The sequence below is a fragment of the Sceloporus undulatus genome, chromosome 6, assembly GCF_019175285.1.
Source record: "Sceloporus undulatus isolate JIND9_A2432 ecotype Alabama chromosome 6, SceUnd_v1.1, whole genome shotgun sequence".
Lineage (NCBI taxonomy): Eukaryota > Metazoa > Chordata > Lepidosauria > Squamata > Phrynosomatidae > Sceloporus > Sceloporus undulatus.
In genome coordinates, this window is record NC_056527.1 from 102,725,826 (window position 1) to 102,751,933 (window position 26,108).

General features: G+C 43.3%; 1 protein-coding gene across 1 annotated transcript; it reads right to left on the reverse strand.

Annotated features, from left to right (window-relative positions):
• Positions 1–348: 348 nt before the first annotated feature.
• Positions 349–23,944, reverse strand: SRRM2 (serine/arginine repetitive matrix 2). The gene is made up of 16 exons (XM_042473775.1): positions 23,490–23,944; positions 20,419–20,694; positions 19,292–19,396; positions 18,973–19,152; positions 17,874–17,951; positions 17,616–17,678; positions 17,173–17,199; positions 16,385–16,435; positions 16,210–16,299; positions 15,911–16,103; positions 10,851–15,790; positions 8,912–8,965; positions 8,710–8,814; positions 4,132–4,257; positions 3,870–3,998; positions 349–1,453 (listed from the first exon to the last, which is right to left on the reverse strand). The coding sequence occupies exons 2-16, from the start codon at positions 20,655–20,657 to the stop codon at positions 1,444–1,446; spliced, it is 6,390 nt and encodes a 2,129-aa protein (XP_042329709.1). The 5' UTR covers positions 20,658–20,694; positions 23,490–23,944; the 3' UTR covers positions 349–1,443.
• Between the last annotated feature and the right edge of the window lie 2,164 nt (positions 23,945–26,108).

Here is a 26,108-nt window from a genome sequence, read left to right on the forward strand (position 1 = left end):
GCTGGACTAAGCTGACGTAGGGGGAGGTGTGGATCATGTATGCATTATAAAAGAGTATGTTTATCTTTATGCTACCTCCAATCTTTAGGAAGGGCAGTGTAGTTTAAAACATTCACTTTTCCTTGAACCAACAGTGGCGTGATTTTAGAAATAACTACGGAGCAACTGAGGACTTCAGTTTCCATCCTCTGGAGAGTGCTTTATGATAAAGCTCCAACATAAATGCTCATAGACAAAGAGCCATGTGGCAGGAAAAAGGAGAACAAAACCATCCATACATAACTGGAGTTCTCCTTTGATGATACCCCAGAAAAGGCACAGATAAAAGTCTCAGGGAACAACAGTGACTGGATTTCGTAATTTTTTATTTGACAGAAAAAATCTCCTTGCTGTACATATCAAAAAAAATTAAATGCTTTTAAGAAATATGAAGAAACTTCTGTTCCCACCCCTCCCTGATTTAGGGTTTCTCAGTTCTTTCCAGCAAAATCTCCATCACTTTCCCCCATAAAATAACTGACTGCCCAATTTCCAGTCCCTATTCTTGACCCCTCCTGACCTGGCTCAGCTGATCAATATGAAAGAGTCTGCTTTGAGGGAGGGATGAAAAGGAAAAAAGAGCACAGCACATTAAAATCCGTTTGTTTTGGGGGTTAGGAATGGTCTGATTCCCAATTTTGTTACCATCAAAAGCCAATTCCAGTGCAGCAGGCGACTGAAAAAAAAAAAACCTTTCCCTTCTCAAAAACAAAAATAAAAACAAAAAACTTTGCCTGCAGGCTACAGAGGGAGGCCTACTTATGGCCCAGCCTTCCCCCCCAACTCACCCCACTGAACTCTTGAGAGATCTCTAATGCAACATGCACTCCTTCTGGTTTTTTTTTCCCTACAGCCCTCTGCCATTTTGGACAGGTGTGCCTGAGAAACACTAAATCAAACAGATTAGCTCACATATCTCCCTACTCCCCACCCAACCACCCCCTTTTTGTGTTTTCTTTTTTTAAAACCTTTTATGTCTAAATCAACGAAAAGAAGACCCCTCTCTCAAAACACAGAAGTAAAGTATTTTTAGCTGTAAAACGCACAGAAAAAAACGCTCACAGGAGAGGGGGGGAAATCAAATGAATGTCACCAACTGTCGGACGAGGAGGAGCGTAGAGGCAGCGAATCCTGGTGGGTGCTGAGCAGAAATGTCCAGGGAGGAGGGGAATGTAGCTGCCGACAAATGATGGGCAATAAAGACAGGGACAGTGAAGGGAAAAAAACTAATGAGAATAAAAAGCCAATGGCAAATGAAGAGCCCCCCTCTCCTCCCACACAAACACACTGGTTTCCAATGGGCATCAGAAGGCAGGGGGCTCCCACCTGGGACAGCACTGTGGGAGGCTGGGTGGTGCAGTCTGTGGTTGCATGGGCAAGGGCTTTCCAGATGCTCCAAGAAGCTTAGGGGGACCTGAAGAGATAAAAAAAGAGGAAGAGACAGTTAAAAGCAGGCTTTGAACCAGCCCAGAAACAACAACAACAACAACAACAACAATTATTATTATTATTATTATTATTATTATTACCACCACCCCACTCTTCAGCCAAAAGGCTATTAGAGCGGCTTACAAATGGTTAATTAGACATTTCCCTGCCCTCAGGATTACAGTCTAAAGAGGCAATAATAATAATTAATAATTTGTTTTATTTATATACTGCTAATCCAAAGATCATAGCGGTGAACAGCAAGTAAGCTAATTAGCAAGTAAGCTAATTTGCCCCCAACAGTCTGGGTACTCATTTTAGCGACCTCAGAAGGATGCAAGCCTGAGTTGAGCTTGGGCTCTTTTGCTGGTCTTGAACTCGCAACCTTGTAGTTTTGAGTGAATGGCTGCAGTACAGGCATTTAACCACTGCGCAAGACACAAAAGGAGAAGGGAATGGCAGTGGGGAAGGGGAAAAGTCCAGCAGATTTTCTCTGTTACATAGATATGCTTGCAAACATTTCTTATCAAGTTTTGTTGTTTATTGTGTGCCTTCAAATCATTTCTGACTTATGGCAACCCTAAGGCGAACCTATCATGGGGTTTTCTTGGCAAGATTTGCTCAGAGATGGTTTGCCCTTGCCTTCTCCTGAGGCTGAGAGAGTGTGAATTGCCCAAGGTCACCCAGTGGGTTTACATGGCTGAACTGGGAATCAAACCCTGGGCTCCAGAGTCACAGTCCAACGCTCAAACCACTATGTCACACTGGCTCTCAAACAGCATCTAATACATATAATATAATAATCCTTATAATTCACACACATAAATTGCTTATCTTAAAGTAAGCTGGTCACTGGGATATTTATAGGACTGAACCAGTGATGGAGAAAAAAGTGCAACAAGCCAACTGGAGAAGTTTCAACACCCTAAAGCATCTGCAAGTAATTGAGGAACACAGCAAGGGAAAGGTCATCCACAATCTCCATACAGCCAGATCAACGGACGTGCTGCTTCTATCAGTCAGTTCCCAAGTCTATTTTCAAGTCGCTACACACCATCTTCCTTCCTATTCTGTGGAATATGCCAGCCAGGGACCAAAGCAAACTGTCAAAACGGGCTGCCATTTATTTATAAAGCATTTTACCAATGTATGAGGTTTTATCGGAAACTGTTCTGAGAATCCTCACTGTCTTGAAAGTAAGGCATAAATACAATAAATGTTACCCCATACAGTACTTTTATGCATGGAAGAAGATCTAATCCATGGCCCCTCTCCTTGAGAAGACAGATTAACTAACAAGCATCAAAGCAAGTTCAATAGGGAATGCACCCAATATCACATCCAAACCGTTACAGGACAAGACTTGCTTCACTTCAAAAGAAAAATACAGTTGCACCACATGATTTCAGACCATTTAATGATCCCTTAGATCTGAATCTCCAAGGACAGCAAGAATGCTGAATCATAGGCCTGATACAGATTGCCAAAATAAAGCTGCTTCGGGTCTCTTTGGAGGTATGCTATTTAAATGATGCATGCATCCTAGGAATCCGGAAGCTGCACCAAAAGCTGCACTCCGGTGCTTAGGAATGGAGTGTGGCTTTGGTGCAACCTCCGGACTCTTTGGACCTATGCATCATTTAAATAGCATACTTCCAAAGAGACCAGAAGCAGCTTTATTTTGGCAGTCTGTAACAGGCCATAGAGTCTCTATGGGTCACTGAATCCAATCCCTTGGTCAACACAGGATCTCCAGTTAAAGCATCCCCAGCAGGTAGCTGTCCAGAAGGCGACCTCACCATCTCTCTAGGCAATTGGTTCTACTGCCAAACTGCTTTCACTGTCAAGAGGTTGCTTCTACTGTTATATCAAAATCTACCCTCCTGTAACTGAAAATCATTAGACCTATCCTCTGAGAACTGAAAAGCATATTGTGTCTGAAGGGCCTGGGGGTCAGGTTTTCATCCCCAGCACCCAATAAGGAACACACCATGTCCATAATTCACTCAACATAAAAGAAAATGATTGGGGGTGGCTATTTCCTGTTCGGGTTTGGGAGACCCTTCCCTCAAAACAAAACCTGCCACTCCCGGAGGCTTCCAGAAAAAGGAAAAGGAATTTCTGAGTGGAATTTTCTCCTTGAGACAGGAAGAGTGATTGGGGGAGCCCCATGGGAGCCACACAAAAAGGACACTGGAAATGTCATTTTCAAAATGTACTTTGCAACCATTGGTCTGACAAATTCCATCCAACATTCATCGAAAGTGAGACCTAAAAATGGCTGCTCTCTAATAACAGTTTGCTTCTGCATTTTTAATTTTCATGATATGTTGCGTGTGATGAGCCTCACTGAGTACTTTGTGAGAAAAATTTAATACAAGCAAGCCACAAGCACACACTACCTTGAAGTTCTGCGGCGGGGGACTCGGGGGCTAGGGGATTTGCGTCGCCGTTTCCGTCCTGGAGACCTGCTGATGCTTCGTCTGTTTCTCTGCATGGATCTGTCCCTAGACCTGTCCCTGGACCTATCCCTGGATAAAAAAACGAAGGCAGAAAGTTGAACCAGATTCCCATACCAAACATTCTCGCAGTTACTTTTCAAGCAGACCTACCAATCACACAGTCTCCACATAAAAGGGAACCAAACTGGATTAAGATACTTACCTGCGTCGTTCCCTTGAAGTCAGGGGTGGCTGCACTGGAGGTGAAGCTCGACGCCGTTCTGCTGGAGAGTAACTGAGGGAACGCGAATCACGCAATGAGTCAATAGGTTTCCGGGGGCTGCGTGACCTAGATGCAGAGAGAAAGGATAGTTAAATGACATTCACCACAATCTGACATGAGAAGAGAAGACCCTTCAACCGTAGGAATTACACAGGTGCTCTGCAATAAACTATTGGACAAGAGAGGAAGATCCACATTTCATTAGCCTGGGAATATATTTCATGTTCAGAAACCAGTAGCCCCAAGTGCAGCATCCAGAATAATTTTGTTTTTTGTCAGCTCAAGTTTTTGGGGTCTCTGGAAAGACTTTGAAAAACCCCAACCTTCTGCTATACCTCCCTAGCTCACCAATTTTTTAAAAACTAAAAAAGGTTTTTACTAAAAGGCCCCCACACCTACTGTAACCAATTTTTCCACTTTTCAGCCCTACCTCAGCTCTTCTAGGCTTGGCAGAGGATATCTTTAAAGCAGATGGAGTTGCCATCCAAACATTATTTCTCATTTTCCCGAGTTTCCTTTCCCCCTATCAAAAATAACCAACACAAGATTAAAAATTCAAAGGTACTATTTCATTAAATAAAGGTTTACTATGCAAGTGCCAAATGCATTTTTTCAAGATAGGAGCTTGCTTCCGTATGAGCACTTTCAACACTGAAAAAAAAAAAAAAAAAAAAAAAACACACCCAACATCTGTTTTGAAATTGCATTATAAATTTCAGCAAGATGCAAACAATTAATCTCAAGCCAGGCTCTTTTACAGTAGACAATATCCACTCTCCTGTATTCCTTTTCCTAAGAAAAGAAGAGCTTAAAATCCTGAATACCTCCAAGTCAGTTGGTGAATTCACTTCTGAAAAAATGCCCGCTTTTTAATTGCAAAAGTTGGTCCTCTGGACCACTTCGTCTTTTGTATGTATTTCTGACATTTTTTTGCCAGTCTGTGTGGCCCTGGGGTCACTAAGACAGAATTTATTCCCTTCAACCTTTTAAAGATGCAAATGCCCTGGTCTTAACAATAACAACTGTCAAAGTATTTTTTTTTCCTTCTAGTTATTACATTAAAATATATAAAAGCTTAAATTCAACTGAAGGAACATTAAGATACCTTTCAGAACTGCAATAAAAAATTAAGTTACAATCCAGGTTTCTTTTAAATGACTAAATAAAGATACAGATCTTTCATTTCTATGGTTCTTTTTCTTTTGTAAATGTTTCTATTTGATGTTTCTTTTTTCAGTTCCTGCCCACCGCTCCCCTTCATTTGGAATTTCCCCATTTGGTTCCAGTTGTAGCAAAGAGCAAAACCTCCATCTCCTTTCTCTCATTTTGTTCAGTCATGGCCTTAACATATGAAACTATTGAGACACATAGCTATGTTAGCCTGGAATATCAGAATGCAACAATCTTGTAGCACATTTGAGACTAACCGAGAGAAAGCTGTAGCGTAAGCTTTTGTAGTCTTGGTGTACTTCCTCAGATCTATCCATCTGATGAAGTAAACCAAGTCTATAAAAGCTTATGCTACAACTTCTTTTGCACACTTAGTTCAAAAGGTGCTACAAATTCCCTTTGCATATTGATATGGAACTATGTTCTCTTATAACTCTAGGTGTGAAGACATTTCCATTACTTTACTTTTAAGTTTTGTGTTTAAGTAAATGCTATATTAGCTGGACTGTTGTGTTCCAGTAACAAAATCTGCAGATTGCATACAATCAAGTAAATGTGCTACAGCCAGTGGGTTATAATTAATCCATACAAGACTGAGCCAGACTCCCTGAATCTTAGATGCCAAAGAACTTTCAATAGTCCTGTTTCTGCCTGCTCCTTTCATCCAACTTATTGTAAAAACTTACATTTGCTTTTAAGGGTGAAAACTCAAGCTCTAAACTGCACAGTTGGAACAAAACCTTGCCTTTTAACAAATCTGCCCAAAAAACCATTATAGGGTTGTCGTAAGTCAGAAAGAACCTGAGGTACACAAGGACTTATGGGTTTGTATGCCTTCAAGTCCTTTCCAACATACAACAATCCTGTAATGTGGTTTTCTCAGCAAGGTTTATTCAAAGGGGTTTGTCATAGCCTACCTGAGGCTGAGGGCATGTGACTTACCCATGGTCACCCAGTGGGTTTCTATGACTGAGCAGGGATTCAAACCCTGGGCTCTAGAGTTATAGTCTAATGCTCAAACCTCCACACCATGCTGGCTCAAAGTCTCCTCTACATGGACATAAAAACTTCCATTAGCATTAGGCTAAGACCTAAGTGGCTACCGAACACTATTTAGGTAAGTATGAATTAAATGCAAACTGGAAAGCTAAATAATTTTCTCATGGTGATTATTTTGATTACCTTTTTTTTAAGTATTTGTTCCCCGACACAGAAATGCTATGATTGTTTTGTAGAGACAGAGAAGAAAGATCTTTACTATAATCAAGTTTTTTCAATTAAAACTAGTGTCCCTGGAACCCCAGGGTTCTGTGAGAAGCTGACATGGGAGTCCCACGAGAGATCGTGACTGAAAAGAGACTTTTTTAAAGCTGTATAAATAATAAATTTTAAGAGTTGAGTTCCTGGACTTGATAATTATTTTGGGATTCCTTCATGGTAAAATGGTTGAGAAAAACTGTTGTAAACTGTATATAATACTGAGTCTACACTCCTATAAGATGCCTACACTCCTACCTATTGAGTGTAAATCCTACAAAAATAGCTTTCGTTCTGAATGGAAGGGCTGGTAATGGCATTTATGCCTGAAATGGCTTCAACAGAAGGAGTGACTCCTCCTTATACATCTGCCTGAATGTAAGATCGGCCGGATGGCCTCTATTCTATGTACACCAACGGGAGGACATAGGAGAAGGACTTTTCTGTTGTAGTACCTCAGTTTGTGGGATGCCTTCCCTTGGAGACCCAATTCAGTACAGCTATTGGTCTAACTTTACAACCTTAGAGTCTAAGGAGTAATGATGTAGCTAGTATTTTTGTAAGTAGGGTTGAATTTTGTAAGTTATTTTAGTTGCTTTAACTATTTCATATATATTAGACTATGTCAAATTGTTTTACAATTCTCTTCATTGTTCTAAAGTGCCTTTTGTCTGTACAGAGTGGGTTATAATTATTTTTATAAACATATCTCCTGTTATTGACATGGTCTGCATATAAGGTCTGACTTCCAAACCAATCTCATTTTTTACTGTTGAAAAATACAGCAATAGACTGGCTAGAAGAAATACCTCACAATTTGCTAATCCCTCTTAAAATGTTGAACAATATGTCTTCCCATCAAAACATCCAAATAACAACAACAACACACTCTATCTTTTCTCTGCTGTAGTTCCTCAACCTACTATTCCAGATCTGTGGGAGAGTGAGAGAAGTGACAGAGAGGTGTCAACTATTTCCTACAGCTGGACACACAGCAGCAACACCACCCTCTGGGATCTCCAGAGGATGCAGGAAGTCCCAGAAGATACCTGTTGTCTGCATCTGGTTATAAGGAAGCAGCTGGATGCTTCTTCGCTTTCCCTGTCTCCCCCTCAGCCAGGACATAGCCATGGGGGGGGGGCACTGCAGCAGAGAAATGTCAACTAGGGAGAAGTTGGGTCACTTTGCTGTCAAGTACAGAATTCTGAACTCCTCAGTGATCAGCAAAGTGAGTTTTGATGGTATACATTGGATTATATCATAGTAAATCTTAAAAGGATGCCAGCCACCAACTAAAACTTGAGCCGAGTTTGTTGGAACGCACAAATTACCTTGTACTGAAAAGTCAATGATCTTCTTAAAGATAAAGCCATCACACACAAGTTCATTTTGTTTTTCTGTCCAGCCAGCAAATACAAGCTTCCTTAATCCCTGTTAACAGATTAGGGCTCAGATTCAGCTTCTTCAGCAAGTGATTTGGCTTACCTTTCTACCAATTATGGTCTTAGTAAAGCCTTTCTAGTAGAATCTCATGTAACACCACTGTGTCCCCCCCCCCAAAAAAATAGTTCATAAAGCTTTTCCTTTACCCTAACAGTTTTGGGTATTTGATAGTACAGTGGTACCTCGGGATACGAAATACCCAGGTTACGAAATTTCCGGGATACGAAAAATCCCATTGGAAATAATTGTTCCGGGTTACGAATGTTTTTCGGGTTACGAAAAATTTTTTGTGCTTTTCGGCGCTTTTTCGCCCGAAACGCGGCTTTTCCCCATTAGTGCCTATGGCATTCGGCTTACGAAGGCTTTTCGGGTTACGAAAGCGGCGCGGAACGAAATTAATTTCGTAACCCGAGGGAGCAGTGTACTCTTAAGCTGCCACCGGTCTTTAAAAACATTTGCACTGGACATATGTGCTGGCGGTCACTCAAGCGCTCAGTGGGCTTGCCAGAAGATAGACCCTGTTGGTGTTCAGACAGAAAGGGCTGATTTCCCCTCAGGCTATGGAACTCCCGAGAAACATGGCCAATAAAGAATGTCTTCAGTTTTTAATAACAGACCATCTCTCATCCCCAGTACACAAATACTTACTTCCTCTTCTCTGGAGAGGGCTTCTTTTTGGGGACCACCTTGGCTGGTGCCTGGGAGCCAGTCTTGAGGTGATGCTGAGGATGATGAGGGGAGGGGAAGAAGAGGCTGAAGATGATGAGGAGGAAGAAGAGGAGGAGGAGGAGGAGGGGAAGAAGAGCTACTTGCTGGAACTACTGAGCTCCGAGAATGGCGTTATGCTTGCCACTTCTGGAGGCCGCTCATCGTGATACTCTCCTTCAGCACTGGGCTGTGTGGCCTAGGGTGCAGAGAGGATAGAAGAGAAATTATCAAGCTCACCACATGCAAGGTAGATGTATCACAAAGATAAGGTCTTGTTTGGTAATGCAAGGTTCTTAGTTTAAAAAATAAGGACACACAAAATTTCAGAGATGACGGTTAGTTAAAAGGCTTGAAAACTGGTCAACTTAGTTTTACTTCAAAGTTCCTCTCATCAGCATAACTTTTGCTGCTTCTTTCACAGTACAAAAAAAAATCTCAAGTCTTCCCACTACTCGGGTTGCTGCGTGTAGAAAAGAATACAGGAAGTGGAAGACTTCAGGCATTTTTAGACCAGCATATAAACAAACTGAGGAGAAGCAGCAATCCTGCCACTAAGACTGTGTCTTAAGAGAGTCTCTAGCACCTGTTAACAATTCAAAATTGGGATTATTCTGAGCAAGATTCCAGTGGTCAGCCCTTGCCACCTCCTCAGCTTTGCCAATTTTCCCTCTTCCTCTACCACCCCAAACCTTATCCCAATATTATACAATGAACTGGGATCTGGGGGAATAATTTACAGATGGTACTTAAAACTGTTAAATGCAAATACAGCAATTAGAAAATATATTCTGCAAGAGATTCTGCATCCAGACATACCACAGGGCTTTGATGAAACAAACCAACTGCATGAAGCCTGACAATGGTACTTGAGAGACACAGAGCAATTCTGTAGTGGGCTTCCTGCTAATACTTAGTAAAGTGAAAGCAGGGTGGCCTCTGGTGGACAAACCACACTGCCGCATTTAAAAAGACTGTGACAGAAGCATTTCAATGAGGTATGTTAAACCCATTACCGAAATACAGGACTCATGTGACACCTTGTGGCACCTTAGTCTATGAAAAGTGGTTTCCTTTGTTAAATGTCCTGCATAAAGAAGAGGGGAAACCAAAAGCAAGTAGCAAAAACAAAAAAACTGTAAAAATGAAGTGCAACTTCTGCAGCTTGAAAAGCCTATAAGGTTAGTCAAAGGTTTCATGGCTGGCCTCCATGGTTTTTTTTTTTTTTGGGGGGGGGGGTTGGGCTATGTGGCCTGTTCTAGAAATTTTTCTTCCTGACGTTTGCCAGCCTCTGTGGCTGAGATGCCAGCCACAGATGCTGGCGAACGTCAGGAAGAAAAATTTCTAGAACATGGCCACATAGCCCAAAAACCCACACAAAATCATGTAAGGTAAGCACAGCATTCATTCTGAAAAATACATTACGTTATCAGTAGTTTTGCTGTCACAAATCTCTCAGTCAGTACAACTATATTAATCATGTTGTGCCTTATTTGTTTTATGATACTCTAGTTAAAAGACTGCCTGATTGCTGGAGATGACAAGAAATTCTATCTGATACCAAAAGGAAGGACAGAATGCACCATCACTGTTCCACCATCCCACTTGCAAGCCAGCAAAGAGGAAAAAACGCACCCTGACTCAAAGTCAGCAAAGAAACACATGGTGTACTGGCTTCTTAGTGACTTCTGTGGTCTTATTTAAAAAGCTGGTTTATGTCTCAACTAAGAACTAGGTTCTTTTGCCCCACCACAAATGTTTGATAAGCACAGCAATGCTAGGAAGATAGTCATGGCTTGTGCTTGTCTTGTACTCTTGCAAAACAATGTCTCTGGGATCTCAAAATATTTTAAAAGCAAATTAAATGTGATTTTTTTTCAACATGTTACACGATTGTGTTTCAAGAGGGAAGCATACTACAGTACTATCCAATTCAGGGGGCTGGGATAACAAAATACTGTAGGCCAGAGACAGGAAGGGAAATGTAGCAGGACACATGACCTAGAAGCAAGATTCCAGTGGCAATGGGATGTAGGCAATAAATAGTGGCTGTTTGAGGGGGAGAAAGAAAGCCAGGCTCTTACTTTTTCAGCTCAGTCTCGGCCTCAACATCTTTTGTTGGCTGATCATGAGGGCTTGATTCAGATGAGCTGGATTCGGAGTCAGAATCAGAAGATGAGGACGACGAAGAAGAGGAGGACGATGATGAAGAAGAGGTGGATGAAGCAGATGAACTTCTCTTTGCCTTTGAGGGGACTGAGGGTGGTGGAGAAGGGAGAGCCAGTTGTGGGGCTGTGGAACAATTGCTCCTGGCATCTACCTCCATGGTATTGGAAGCTAACTGTGGCTCAGCCTCTAGTGTTGGGAGGTGGCCTTCAGGCCTTTCCACTACATTTCCTTCAGCTACAGATTCTTCTTCTTTTGGAACTGGAACTAACACAGAAACCAGGGCTGGCAAGGGACTGGAGGAAGCAGAGGAGGGAGGGGATGGTGACCTAGCTTTAACTGGAGAAGGGGAGCCTGCATGAGAACTGCTTCTCCCTGATAAAAGAGGAGTACCAGTAACTGCATCATCCCTAACAAGGGCAGACTGTATGGTCTGACTCTTTTCTTTTGGGATATCTTTTAGAGTTGTGGAACTACCATTCTTCAAAACTGCAGGAGACTCACGCAACATGGATGGTGTAGGAGAGAGGGCCTTTTGGGGTTTGGAAGAGTCTTCCTGAGGTGGAGTTGAAGTATGAGGAATGGCAGTGTTGCTTCTGCTGTGCCACAGAGAGGAGGCTGATGACTTCTCCTGGCTGTCAGCCTTAGGGTATCTCTCCAACACAGGAGGGGAGCGGGATTTCCTCCCTGGAGAGGTGCAGATTTCCCGGGAGCCTGACCTGGAATGCTTCCTCACAGGAGATGACTGAAAATCAGGAGATCCTCTGGTCCCGGTGCCTTTGTAGGCCACTGCGACACGCGAAGCATCTAGCCTTGGTGGGGAACGGGATGCATTCCGACTGGCAGAAGACTGCTGTGGGGACAGCCTTGACATCTCTTTCCGTGCTGGTGATCGGGAATTAGCCCTGCGTGGTGAGGAGACAGAGTGCTCACCCTTCCACTTGAAGTGGCTTTTGTCCTGCCGAGAAGGAGACCTTGAGCCACTTCGGCCTGGAGATGAAATGGACCTTTCCCTCCGCAGCAACCCTCTGGATTTGTCTCGTTTCCTGGAGAGTGAACGGGAGCGGCTCCTCTGTGATGGGGAGCGAGATCTTCCCCGTCGCAAGGCGCTTCTTGTTCTATCACATTGGGATGATGACTTAGACCTATGTGGGTACATGCTGGTGTCTGACTTCTCTCTGGAGCGTGATCTGGATCTTCCACGCCTCAGAGGTGTGCGAGATTTCCGTCTCGGGCTCAGTGGTGATACAGATCTCCGCCTTCTTGTAACTGGCGTCCTAGATTTCTCTCTAGGTCGTGGAGATGACCCAGACCTGCGCCTTCGGGGAGGGGTTCTCGATTTCATTCTGGGTCTCGAAGATGATCCAGATCTATAGTGACGGCGAGGTGGTGTTCTGGACTTCATTCGGGGCCTTGGGGATGATCCAGACCTATGTCGCCTTGGTGGAGTTCTAGACTTCATTCGGGGCCGTGGAGATGACCCAGACCTACGTCGTCTTGAGGGTGTTCTGGACTTTACTCTGGGTTTTGCTGGTGATCCAGACCAGTCACATTTTGGTGGAGTTCTGGATTTTGCTCTAGGTCTAACTGGTGACCTTGAAGTTCGGCGTTTTGGGGGTGTCCTTGATTTTACAGGTCTCACTGGTGACACAGATTGGCTTGGAGATTTTTCTTTCCGTTCTCGGGATGAGTCCGAACTGCTGTCACTAGACTGCCTTCTTGGCTTTTCCTTAAGTCCAGGATATGATCCTGATCTGCTTCTCCGAGGTTCATCTCTCATTGTGTCTCTCCTCTCCAAAGGTGATCTAGGTCCCATCATTTGAGTTCTTGAAGTTTCTCTTGCTTCTGGAGAACCTGTAGGTCTATTGTGCTTTGCAACTGCTACAGATATGCCATTCTCTGGTTCTGGAGAGGAAACTGACCAGCTGTGCACTGGGGAAGGTGTAGATTTGCTTTTATTGACTGACATGGCTGCAGACCGGCTCAATTTGGGGGGTGACTGTGATTTGTCATCCTCTGCAGATGATGATGACGATGATGATGAAGACGAAGAGGAGGAAGAGGATGAGGAAGAGGACGAGGATGAGGAGGATGACCCAGATCTACTTCGCCTCAATGGAATCTCTGACTTTTTCAGTCCTGGTGGCGTCCCTGGCTGGTCGTGCCTTGTGGGAGATTGTGATTTCTCTTTCCCAGAGAGAGATGAATTTGATTTACTCTTCTGGCATGGTGAAGTAACGCTCTCCATTACTGCCAAGGAACCAGATTTGTTGTGCCTTGGAGGTGACTTTGATTTTGCTTTCACTTCTTCAAATTTATTTTGCTTTGGAGAAGATTTAGATTTGCCATTCAGTTCAGGAGATGATCTGGATCCACTTCTCTTGGAAGGTGACTTAGACTTCTCTTTCACTGCTAGAGGGGAAATGCCAGATTTGACCTGCTTCAAAGGTGATGTAGATTTCTTTGCATCAGGAGAATATCTGGACTTGCTCCTGGGAGGCGATTTAGACTGTTCTTTTATCAATGGTGAAGAGCCAGACCTCCTTTGCCTTGGTGGCGATCTGGGTTTCTTCAACTCTGAGGAGTCGGGTTTGCATTTCTCCAGTGGAGGACTGGATTTCTTCTTCAATTCCGAGGAAGATCCAGATGAAGTTTGTCTTGGAGGAGAAACAGACTTTTCTCTCAAAGCTGGAGGCGATCCAGACTTGCTCTGCCTTACGTGTGGTGATCGAGGTTTTTCTTTTATTGCTAGAGGCCTTCCAGATCTGCTTCCCTGCGATGGAGATGTAGACTTTGGTTCTGGCAAGGCTGCTCGTCTTGAGGGAGATAAGGAGTTTTCCTTTGTTGATGACTGAGAGGAACTAGATCGGCTTTGTCTTGGGGATGAACTTAATTCTTTCTTCATTCCCAGGGATGACCCTGACCTTGGCTTTGTTTTTGTTTCTGGAGAAGACTCAGATCTGTTTCGTCTTCTTGGCAATCTTTCCTCCACATCTGAAGGGGACCCAGACCTGTTATCTCTCACGGGAGAGTTAGATTTCCTCCTCAGTGCTGGAGATGAACCAGATCGACTTCTTCTAGAAGGCATCTTGGACTTCTCTTCAGCCACTGATGAAACATCAGTTTTCTTTATGGGTCTTGGAGATGAACCAGATCTGCTCCTTGGGGACATTCTGGGTTTATTTTTGAGTACTGGAGGTGTCCTGGATCGGCTACGTCGGGGAGGTGATCTCGATTTCTGCTTTGGTGTTGGAAAAGAACGAGACCTACTCCGCCTTGGGGATAATCTTGACTTCTTTTTTAACCTTGGAGAAGAACTAGAACGACTGCGCCGTGGAGGTGTTCTTGACTTTTTCTTCCTAGACCTTGGAGAAGAGCCTGAACGACTTCTTCTAGGAGACAACTGGGATTTCTTTTTTGCCTTTGGCACAGAACCAGATCGACTCCGCCTGGGAGACACACGCAACCTGCTTCTTGATTCAGGTGATGATCCTGAACGGCTACGTCTCAGTGGTTTTTTGGACCTGTCTCTTGTTCTGGAGAAAGAGTCAGAGCGACTTCTCCTTGAAGAAATTCTAGAGGCTTTCCGGCCTGAAGATGATACAGACCTGCTTCGCCTAGCTGAAATCAGAGACTTTTCTCTTCTTGGTGATGAGCTTGATCTCCCTCTTCTGGGAGGGGTTCTGGTTCTAGATCTGCCTCTTCTAGACTGAGTCCTGGATCGAGACCGTGCTCGTCTGGGTGGCGTCCTAGATCTAGACCGGCCTCTTCTTGGTGGAGTTCGTGAGCCCGATCTCCCTCTTCTGGGTGGGGTTCTTGACCTCCCCCATCTCCCACTAGTTCTGCTTCTAGACCAACCATGCCTTTGGGGAGTTCTAGAACGCGACCAGCCACGCCTCTGAGGTGTACGAGATCGTCCCCATCTGGGAGGAGTACGTGACCGTGACCTTCCCCACCGCTGGGGTGTTCTCGATCGGCCGCGCCACCGTGGACTGCGAGAATGGGCCCTTCTCAGAGGAGTCCGTGAACGGGATCGGGCACGTCTTTGTATAGATCGAGATCTTCCCCTCCTTGGAGGTGTGCGTGATCTGCCTCTTTTAGGTGGGGTGCGAGACCGTGACCTACCTCTGCGAGCAATGGGTGTTGGTGAAAGAGACTTGTCTCTGCGGCTGGCTCTTGACCTGGTGCTCTTCAGTGGAGGTGAGCCTGATGGTTCACGTCGAGATGTGGTCTTGGAAGATTGTTTGTTCCCAGAGCGGGAAACTTCAGGGGATGAGCTCAACTGCTCTCTCTGGGTAGAGGCTTTCTCTTTGTCTTGTCTTTTGCGGGCCTCCTCTGGGGAAGAGCTACGAGAAACTTGGGCTGGCTTTCTTGCTGGTGAAGGAGAAGAAGACGAAGAGGAAGAACAGCTACCACTTTCTGATGGAGAGCGGGACCGCCGGGATGAAGCATCCTGAGAGACCTTCTTTGTCTTGGCCTCATTTGTCTTAGAAGCAGGAGAAGATGAGGAAGCTACTGGTTGCTCCTTCTGGTCAAGGGACACCTTAGCCTTGGATGGTGGAGGAGTCCCATTATGATCTTCTGCTTGTTTCTTAGGTGGTGGGGAGGCACAGGTAGGAGACCTGCTCTCCTTAGAGGAAGGGCGCTTGTGCCCAGAGACTTTTTCCCAAGGATGATCATTTGACCCTGGGGAGCAATGCTTGAGCCTTGAATCCCGTTCAAATGAGGGGGTAGATTTTCGATCCCCATGCCGAGCAGACTTTTTCTCCTTGTCTCTTTCCTTCTCTTTGGCAAGAGATAAAGGACTGGTTGATCGTTGGCGGGTCTCACACAATGGAGAATGCTTGGATGATGTTTTCTGAACAGTTAAAATACAAAAATAACTGCTTAGACTCCATGGCTTCTCCAATACAAGTACAAACAACTTCCACTAGAGTTAGGCCACCATTTTCTAAATCACTAGATTACAAGTCCTTACCTCTCGTTTTTCTCTGCTTTCTCGAGGACTTGTACTCCTGCCCCGCCGGGCAGGTTCAGCAGAAGATGAACGTTCTCTCTCTGGCAGACTCTTTGAAACCACTTCACTTTCTTCTTGTTTCCGCAAAGGTGCTGATGGAGACTTGCTCTGACGTCTTAAGGTGGCTCGTTTCTGGGTAGTGATGCTGCCTGACCTGTAAATAACAGGTAATAGAGGCTTAAAACCAAGATTATCTTCAAGACTCTGCCCAAAACTTGATATCTAGTTATAAGCTCTTGGATGTGCATAGCAACACATACCTGCTGCGGGAAGCATCTGAAGATGAAGAACGATCTGCAGAAGAAGAGCGCTCCCGACGGCCTTTCTGAGAAGCAGATTCACTAGTGGACCTAAGAGACAGTTAGAAACATAGCGGAACTTTGCAAGGCTTTAGCAAGAAGTGATCTATATTGCAGATGGAATAAATTACTTTACCTCTTGCGTTTCTTTTCCTTAGATTTGTGCTTGCTCTTGGGACTTGGAGACCTAAGAAAAAATTTTTGCTTTGAACCATTCTGAAATAATAAAATGCTTTATATACAGTGTTTCCTCCCTTAGTTTCTAGTGTCTATGGCAGAATCATGCCACCCTTAGAGCAATATAGAAGAGCTTGCCCCTGAAATGGTTCCAAATTCACGAGATCAACAGCATAATCTTTGAAGTAATATAGTAAAACTACATGCATGGCACCACTCAGCTAAGCAGCTTAGATATCCTTAAAGAACTCAGTTCACTATAACTTATATAACAATTTCAAAGATACAGCTGTGTTAAGTATGTACAATCAGTATGTAAAGAGATCCTGCACCACATTTGAGTAACGGAAAGAAAAAAGTTGGCAGCATGAGCTTTCGTAGGCTTAAATCTACTTCCTCAGATGCATTTGGTGGAGCAGAAAGCCAGGGACATATGTATATTTGCCATTAGTGTGTGAGAATGTCAAATTCAAAATTCTTTGTGTAGGGAAATGAAGTGGTGACATTCTCACACACTAATGGCATATAATGACTGTCCCAGGCTTTCCACTCCACCAAATGCATTTGAGGAAGTAGACTTAAGTCTATGAAAGCTCATGCTGCCAATTTCTTTCTTTCAGTTAATCTCAAAGGTGCTACAAGATCTCTCTACATACTTATATAATGATTGACAATCTAAGTAAACAAAGTAAAAACTGCAATTTTATATCAAAAAGTATTCAAAAATGGTTTACTACCACCACTCACCTGTGCTTCCTTTTCTTTGACTCTGACCTGGGGAAAAAAAAAAAAGAAACAAGGTTTTTCCACACTAAAGCTTGTGGTCAAATAAAAAAAGAAATGTGAGGAGGTGCCTAGAAGCAACACTGGTTTGGCAAAAACAATGTGCCAAATTGCTAGCGAAGTAGAAGCATGGACTTCCCATTACCCCACTTCATGTTGCTTACACACAAAAATAATAAAGGAGTCTGCAATATACAGGGAAAGAAAGAATTGGCCCTAAAAATTTGGTGTTCCCAACCACAATTGAACTTTCTTTTCACAAAGAGAAGTTTATCTCAGAAAGCCAAAAAATCTGTTTTAAAATACATTTACTTTAAGATAACCATCAACTCAAGTGCCAAACAGCCTGAAGTGAGCCCCAACCATCACCAGAAGCCAGTATGCTTTTTCCCAGTACAGTCCCTTACCTGTGTTTCTTTTTCTTTGAACTCTTCTTCCTCTCTCTTCGAGAAGGTGACCGGCTCTCAGACCTTGAAAGAATAACAAAAAGGGACTTGGAACATATCTCAGATACAATTTTGGGCCCATACATCCAAATTCCCTTGCCTTCTTCCCTGTCTAATACATACCTCCTGCCCAACCCATACTCTTCCCCCTGTAATCTCTGCATCCCATTTCAGGGTTCTGCAGAGGGAACACCAAGGTGTTCTGGCTTTCCCACCCACCTGCCTCGGTCTTTCTTCTTTTTCTTCTTTTTCTGTTTTGGAGACGGTGATCGAGAGCTGCTGGACTCTTTGACAAGACTGGGGAAATAAAGATGTGTAGTTAAGGAGCAACTTCCCAACAAGAAGTTTCTAAATGCAAGTTTTTCCTTCATTCCTCCTCCTAATCAAGCAGCTAAGCTGGCAGATGAGAATGGTCCCCTCAGACCCATAGATGCAAAAGCAAAATAAAGCTGACTGAGTATATGACAAAAACACAGAATCACAGTTCTTACAGAAATGGCCTAAGTCAACTTGACTAGACCCACTGGATCAATGGGAATTTGGTAAGTCAACAACTTGATTTAGACAAAGATTTCCTAAGGTAATATAAACTAGAAAATTATTTTCATGTGTTACCATCTCTAGATGATATTTTCTATGTTAGTTACACTTTGAAAACTTTTAGAAAAAACTATGCATTAAGTTTATAAACTAAAATAAAATGTAAAAATATTGCCTCTTAATTAAAAATGGTTCCACCTCTTTCTCTGCTGAGCTAGCACAACTACCGTATTTTCTGGCGTATAAAACGACTGGGCGTATAAGATGACCCCCAACTTTTCCAGTTAAAATATAGAGTTTGGGATATACTCAACGTATAAGACTACCCCTCTTCCAACGCATACCAAATAAAAATTAAAAAAAAATCAGATTTGATTTCAATATGGTAATTTTAATTCAAATGACATGCAGGTACTTAGCAGGAAACCTTGTTGTATACAAAGCCTGCTTGGATTTGTCAGCTCTCCCTGCCTGCCCAGACCTCCCTTTCTCCAAGACTATCAAAGCGGTAGCTGCTTTCATACGATCGTCGCATATGGTGGGGATGCGGCTGCGGCTGTTTTTGAGCTCCCCTCACTATATGCAGCGACCGCAGATTCTCCATTCTGGCTCAGAAGTTTCAGCACCGGCCCTATAAGACACCCGGAGTATAAGATGACCCCCAACTTTTGAGAAGATTTTCCTGGGTTAAAAAGTAGTCTTACACGCCAGAAAATACAGTACATCTGTCTGCCCTTTCCAACCCACTCATTTCCTCTCAGTAGGGATCTTAACCTACCTGTACTGTTTTTGCTGCTCCTGCTGTTGCTTGGCTGCAGCAGCTGATGCTGCCTCCTTGGCCCTGCGGTTGGGGTCAAAAGAGCTGCCATCCACATAATTGTCGCTAATACCAAAAGCAGCTCGAAGCCTTTCATTTTTCTTCTCATTGGCTTCAGCCAACTGATGAGTCTCTGTGACACTGGAGAAGAACAGTAGCAGTGATTAGAGAGAGGAATGGGCAACTGCGAGAGGAATCTGAGGGGAAGAATATAGGAGGAGCTGAGAAACAACAAACATTGCAGAAGTAGCGTACTACATCACAACCAAGCTTTACTTACGTTGACTTCTGCTGCTGTTCCCCTTCCTTGACCATTGCTACATCCTTCTCAAGAAGCATCATCCGAAAGGTGGTTACTTTTTCCTGGATCTCCCCTTCTCCATACCTAGGTTGTATACACGAGATTTAGCAGATCGAATCGAAACAGAACTTACTCCTGCTTTTATGAGCTACTACAAAATGTTTCCAAAATGTATAAACTGTAACAGACACAAAAATTCACCTTGCACCATGCTAATAGTTTTTAATCTATCAAACCACAGTACAGTAGATATAAATAAAATGCAAACCAAAAAGGCGTTACTTCAAGCCTTCTCCTTGCTATGAGCCTTCAGTAAGTCCCTGTTCTTACAGCTTTCACCTCCCACACCTGCATTACAGGAATGCTAACCCGACTCACAGAGTTGTTCTAAGATTACAGCTATAGTACTTTATTCAATATTTTAAAGTACAACACTAGGTGGCTGGGAATATAGAGCAATAGAACTAGAATGGCTGTGCTACATAAATGCATAGCACAGATAGTACTGCTACATGTAGTATTATTTTCCACTATGTTAAAAGAAAAAAAATTGGCCTTTATTTTTATCATGTATCAGATTTAACTTTCTAAATTCAACTATTCCTCCAGTTCCTATAAAAGCGAGTTATTCATATACCACTAGACAGATATTTCACTGCAAGTTTCAAAGATAAATGAAAAGATAAATAATGTTATGCTAAATATGTATTTTAAACATTATGCAGGGACACTTGAGCATGCAGCACTAAAATCAAAAGATGTCAAATCAGCAAAAATGAGGGCATGCAGGCACTGCCACAACCTTATGTTTATATATCCAGTATATCTTAGTTATCATGTGTAAAGGCTTCATTCTACTACAGTTCAGAATAATTTAATAAAATAAAGCAAACCACTGCAAAGATCAAAGTGGCCAACAGCTGAACAAAAACAATTCTGAATGTCAGGCACACACATCCATATTCCAAAATCTTGTGAGCCACCTTCCATTGCATTCAGCATCCTTCAATTCCTAGTTATCAGTTGTTGTTCCCACTTAGCTTCCTATCCATCCCCTATGGTTATGTTACAAATGCCTTCACTTCTACTGTTCTGTAACCACTTACCCCTGTTCTTCCATGAGCTCAGCCAGCTCTAAACATTTCAGCTCAACTTTCCGCTTGCGCTCGTGGTCCAGGATCTCCTGGTTGGGTTTTTTAACTAGAGACGACTCCAGCTTCCTCAATTCTTCTTCTGACTTGTAGTCAGTGCGATCCTTCTTGTGGCGCACGGCCGAGAGGTTGCGCTGCACGTAACCGTTAGTGCCACTGCCCCGGGGAGTGGGGAGTCCTATCCCATTGTACATGGCTCTCACAGGCTAGCACCACTGGTGCCTCTGATACCTGAAAATACAAGGAGTATGTCAAATGGCAGGAATGAAGCAATTGACAGCTTTTACCAGCTTTCGCTAAAGTGTTTTAGACTTAGTTCCCAGAATCCCTGACCACTAGGCAAGGTACCTAAGGCTTCTGGGAATAGTGGTCCAAAACACCTGGAGAACCACAGCTTAGGAGCCTTTGTCCTAGACTGCCAATGCTCCCCAATTTACGCCAGTATTACATTATTCCAAAACTCAAGCACTATAAGCTATCCCAAAGAAACTTGGATTTCAGCTCACAGCCCTTGCCTCTGCCTCCAACACTTCAGAACTGCTCTCAATTTTAACAAAATAAATAAAAAGGATCATTATCCCTTAGAACAGTGGTGCTAGCACTATCTAATATGATGTATAAGCAATCCTTTGTCCCCAACCCCGACCAGTACCATATTTGTGTCCACAAGCTACAACTTTCTTTCTTTCCTAGAAACTCTCCAGGAACCAACAGCCGACAGTTCATCGACCCATGGAACAGCACTGCTCTGAAGACAGCAAATCCCACAAAGCCTTGTACCTCAGCCACTATTCTCCTAATCCCTTCATATATACAGTGGGCTCTTGACATCTGCTGGGATTTGGTTCCAGGACCCATCCTCCCCGTGGATACCAAAATCTTTGACTGCTCAAGTCCCATTACAGACAAGGACATGGTAAGATGGTATTCCTTAGATAAAGTGGCAAAATCAAGGTTTGCTTTTGGAATTCATTTATTTAAAAAATATTTTCAAATCATCAATGTTTGAATCAATAGGTAACAAAAATCTGTGAACATGGAGGCCTGGCTCTGTGTGTGCGCATATATATATATATATATATATATAACACACACATATTTAGCCTCTTCACACTGGCCATTTCAAGTCTCCTTCTTCACTAACGTTGCAGTCCTAGGCACAATGACTTGGAAGTTCAGTCAGCCAGCCTTCCAGATCAATATGCATAAAAGGCTGGCCTAAATCACCTCTCTTCTTAAAATCTCAATCTCCATACTAAAAGCACCCCTCAAAACATCCCTTGGGCTACAATTGGGTCCCCCCCCTTAAGATTTCTTACCATTTGAAAGGTTTCTTACCCTTACTCTGTATGTGTGTGTGTGTGTGTGTGTATGTACACACCTATACATATATATATATATATCCCTATCTTGGTGTTAACTTGCACATGCTCTGTGGACATGGAGGGCTGACATACACACATATATTTAGCCACATCAGCCATTTCAAGCCTCCTTCCCCACTAAGGTTGCAGTCCTAGGCACAACGACTTGGGAAGCTCAGTCAGCCTGCCTTCCAAATAAACACACCTGAAAAGACTGGCCTAAACCATCTCTCTTCTTAAGTGACTTAAAAAAACCTCTCAAATCTCCATACCCTAAAGGCCACCTCAAAACATCTTTGGGCTACATATCCTTTTAAGGTGTCTTAGCCTTTGAAGGAACATGTCCCCTAGGTTTTGAGCAGGCCCTCTCTCCATGGCCTGAAAGAAAGAGCCTTCCCTCCCCACCCAGATTTTAAAAACCACCTCATTTCGACCAACCTCCAAGAAAAAGAAGGGGCTTGGAGAGAATGTGTACACATATACCCTTTTCTTCGTGTTAACTTGCACATGCTCTGTGGACATGGAGGGCTGACTGTCTACATACATATACACATACAAACATGTGTTTGTTTAATATACATTTCATATATGGGTGTGTGTTTGTGTATGTATGTATGTGCGTATACACACACACACACATTTCCATCACAGATACATATATTTAACCCCTTCACACCAACCATTTCAAGCCTACTTCCCAATTCAGGCACAATGACTGGGGAAGCTCAGACAGCCAGCTTTCCAAATAAATATGCCTCAAAGGCTGACCTAAATCATCTCTCTCCTTACCCTTTGAAGGAAGATGTTCCCTATCTTGGTGTTACCTTCCACGCTCTGTGGACATGGAGGGCTGACTCTCTCTCTCCCTCCCTGTATATTCACACACATACAAACATGTGTTTTAATATATATTTCATATGTTTGTGTGTGTGTGTATATATATATCTGTGTGTGTATGTATGTATATAAGTGTGTGTGTATGTATATATTTCCATTACACACACATATAAACATGTTTTATACATACATTTCCATCATACATATATACACACACATACAAACATGTTTGTTTATATATTTTATGTGTGTGTGTTTATATATGTGTGTGTGCGTGCGTGTGAATATGTGTATATATGTATATGTATGTGTGTGTATATATATATATATTTCCATCACACACACACATAAACATGTTTAATATACATTTCATATATGTGTGTGTATATATTTCCATCATACATATACACTTACAAACATGTTTGCTTATATATTTCGCGTGTGTTTGTACATATATATATATATATCCATCTCACACACACACACATCTATTCAACCTCTCCTTCACTCACACCAGCCCTTCCCAGCCTCCTTCCCCATTAAGGTTGCAGTCCTAGGCGCACGCCTGAAAAGACTGGCCTAAACCACCTCCCTCTTTTCAACCTGGCTCTAAACCCATCTCTCCGCTCTCCCTGGAAACCACTCACCGGCCGCCCTCCTCCTCCTCCTCCTCGAGGCCTGGGAGGAAGAGGCCAGAAGAGCCTCCACCATAAGCCCAGGGGTCCGCAAAACCCGGGGCCCGCCCCGACAAGGCCCTCGTCACCCGCCCTGGCTCCCTCCCTGAGGCCCCCAAGGGAGGCCGCCGTGTCCGCGCTCCTTCCTCACCCGACGCAGCAGCGTCCGCCGCGTCGCAGGCGAAGAAGAGACTGAAGGCGAAAGGGGAGGATAGCCATAAGCCGTCCCCCCCACCTCCACCTCAGCCTTCCCGTCGACCCCTTCGCTCCGCCCGAGGCTTTGTGGGAAACGTAGTCCTCTCCCTCAGGAAGCCAGGCCCCGGGTGCCTTGGAATAAGAGCCCAAAAGACTACAACTCCCGAAAGCGGTCTTCTTCTTCAGCAGCGCGAAGGTCGTCCGCCATTTTGTAAAGCCTTTTTTCTCTCGGTTCTCCTCCCGAGTCGACCTTTTTTTAAAATATATATATAATTATAATTATAATTGTTGTTATTATTTTCCCGTTCTTCCTTCTCTTTCTCACCCGACCTAAAATGGACGCCAGAGGACGCGTTGGTGGGTTGGGGAAAATGGGGGCAACGAAAGGATCGTGCCTCCCGTCAGCCACCGCGCGCTCCCGAATTAGAGTCACAAGGGGGTGGGTGCGGAGCTCTCGCGAGAACTCGCGCTAGAAAGACGTGTTGTGGCGTACATCGCTCTCTCTTTCTCGCCTCAGCGCCTTTCAGGGGAGCATGCTGGGAGTAGTAGTTCGGATGCCTCCACGGGGCCATTGCAAGCGCTTCAGGTTGCTGCTGCGGGCGGACTACAATCCCCAGCAGGCACCGGGTGTCATCACCATTTCCCTTTAGCATAGTGTCAAGCAAAGTATTATTATTGTTGTTGTTGTTGTTGTTGTTGTTGTTGAGGGATTTCCTCTAAAGCCCAAAGGGGAAGATTGGTTATTTTCTTTCTGTGGTCAATAAAATTTGAAACGTCACCTTTATGATACACTATATGTATGTGTGTGTGTGTGTATATATATATATGTGTGTGTGTGTGTGTATATATATATATATATATATATATATATATATATATATTAACAACAGAAAGAAATAGTCAATCTTCCCCTTTGGGCTTTTCAAGAAGTCCCTCTAGAATAATAACAATTCCTGGCCTGACACAGTGCTAAATGTATTTATTTGATTAATATAATAATTATTATTATTTATGTCCTGTTACAGTAACACAAAAGTAACAATAAAATACATAATACATATAAAACCAATTCATATATAACCCCCAACCCCCCTCCCTACTTTAAAAATAAAACAGAAACAAAAATGACAGCAATATAAAATACTAATTAAAATTAGTTGCGACCGATAGACATATTTGAGGCGAGACATCTTTTGGGGCAGGCATATATATATTTCATGTGTGTGTGTTTGTATTTTAAAATCATGGGCTGCATCCACTCTGCAGAAATAATTTGGTTTGACACCACTTTAACTGCCATGACTCAATGCTGTGGAATCTGGTAACTGTAGTTTTGTGAGATACTTAGCCTTCTCTGTCAGAGAACTATGATACCAAAACAAACTACAGTTCCCAGAATTCCACAGCATTGAACCGTGGCAGTTAAAGTGGTGTCAGACCGGATTATCGCTGCAATGCAGATGCCATTTTTGTTTCTGGTCCATTCTACACTGCAGGAATAATCCAGTTTGAGAGCACTTTAACTGCCCAAGGTCAATGCTAGGGAATTGTGGGAACTGTTGTTTTGTGAGACATTTTGCCTTCTATGTCAGAACTCTGGTGCCACAATAAACTACAGTTCCCAGGATTCCCTAGCACTGAGCCAGGGCAGTTAAAGTGCTCTCAAACTGGATTATTTCTGCAGTGTGGACCTCTGTAGTGTAGTATATAGACTGCTGTTTCGTTCAGTGAAGGGTTTATATGTTAAAGGAACTGCGACAGAGACTACAGTCAAGAGATAAGAAAAAGACTAGGAATGGGAAGGGCAGCCATGAAAGAACTAGACAAGATCTTAAAGAGCAAAGATATACAATTAAGAACCAAAGTTAAAATAATCCAAGCCATAGTATTCCCCATCAGTGTGTGGGGATGTGAAAGCTTGGCAGCGGGGAAAGCGGATAAAAAGAAAACTCATTTGAGCTGTGGTGCTGGAGAAGAGTGCTGAGGACAGCCAAAATGACAAATCAATGGGTCCTAAAACAGATCAAGCCTGAAATACCCCTAGAAGTCAAGGTGATCAAATTGAAGCTGTCATATGTGAAGTCGAAGGCTTTCACAACCGGCACCCATAGTTTTTTGTGGGTTTTTTGGGCTATGAATCCATGTTCTGGAATAGCTTATTCCTGACGTTTCGCCAGCAGCTGTGGCTGGCATCTTCAGAGAATGCTGGCATGGAAGAGAGTTGGGTACATATACTGTTGGTTGAGAGGAAGCTTGGCTGTCATAGTTTGGCCACATCATGAGAAGACATGAATAATTAGCAAAGTCAATAATTATGGGAAAGGTAGAAGGCAGCACAAAGAGTGGAAAACTGCACACCAGATAGTGTGTTTGTGTGTGTGTCTCTGTGTGTGTGTGTTTGCATCATAGGCTCCATCCGCTCTGCAGAAATAATCCGGTTTGACTCCACTTTAACTGCCATGACTCAATGCTGTGGAATTCTGTAGTTTTGTGAGATATTTAGCCTTCTCTGTCAGAGAGCTCTGATACCGAAATAAACTACAGTTCCCAGAATTCCACAGCATCGAGCCATGGC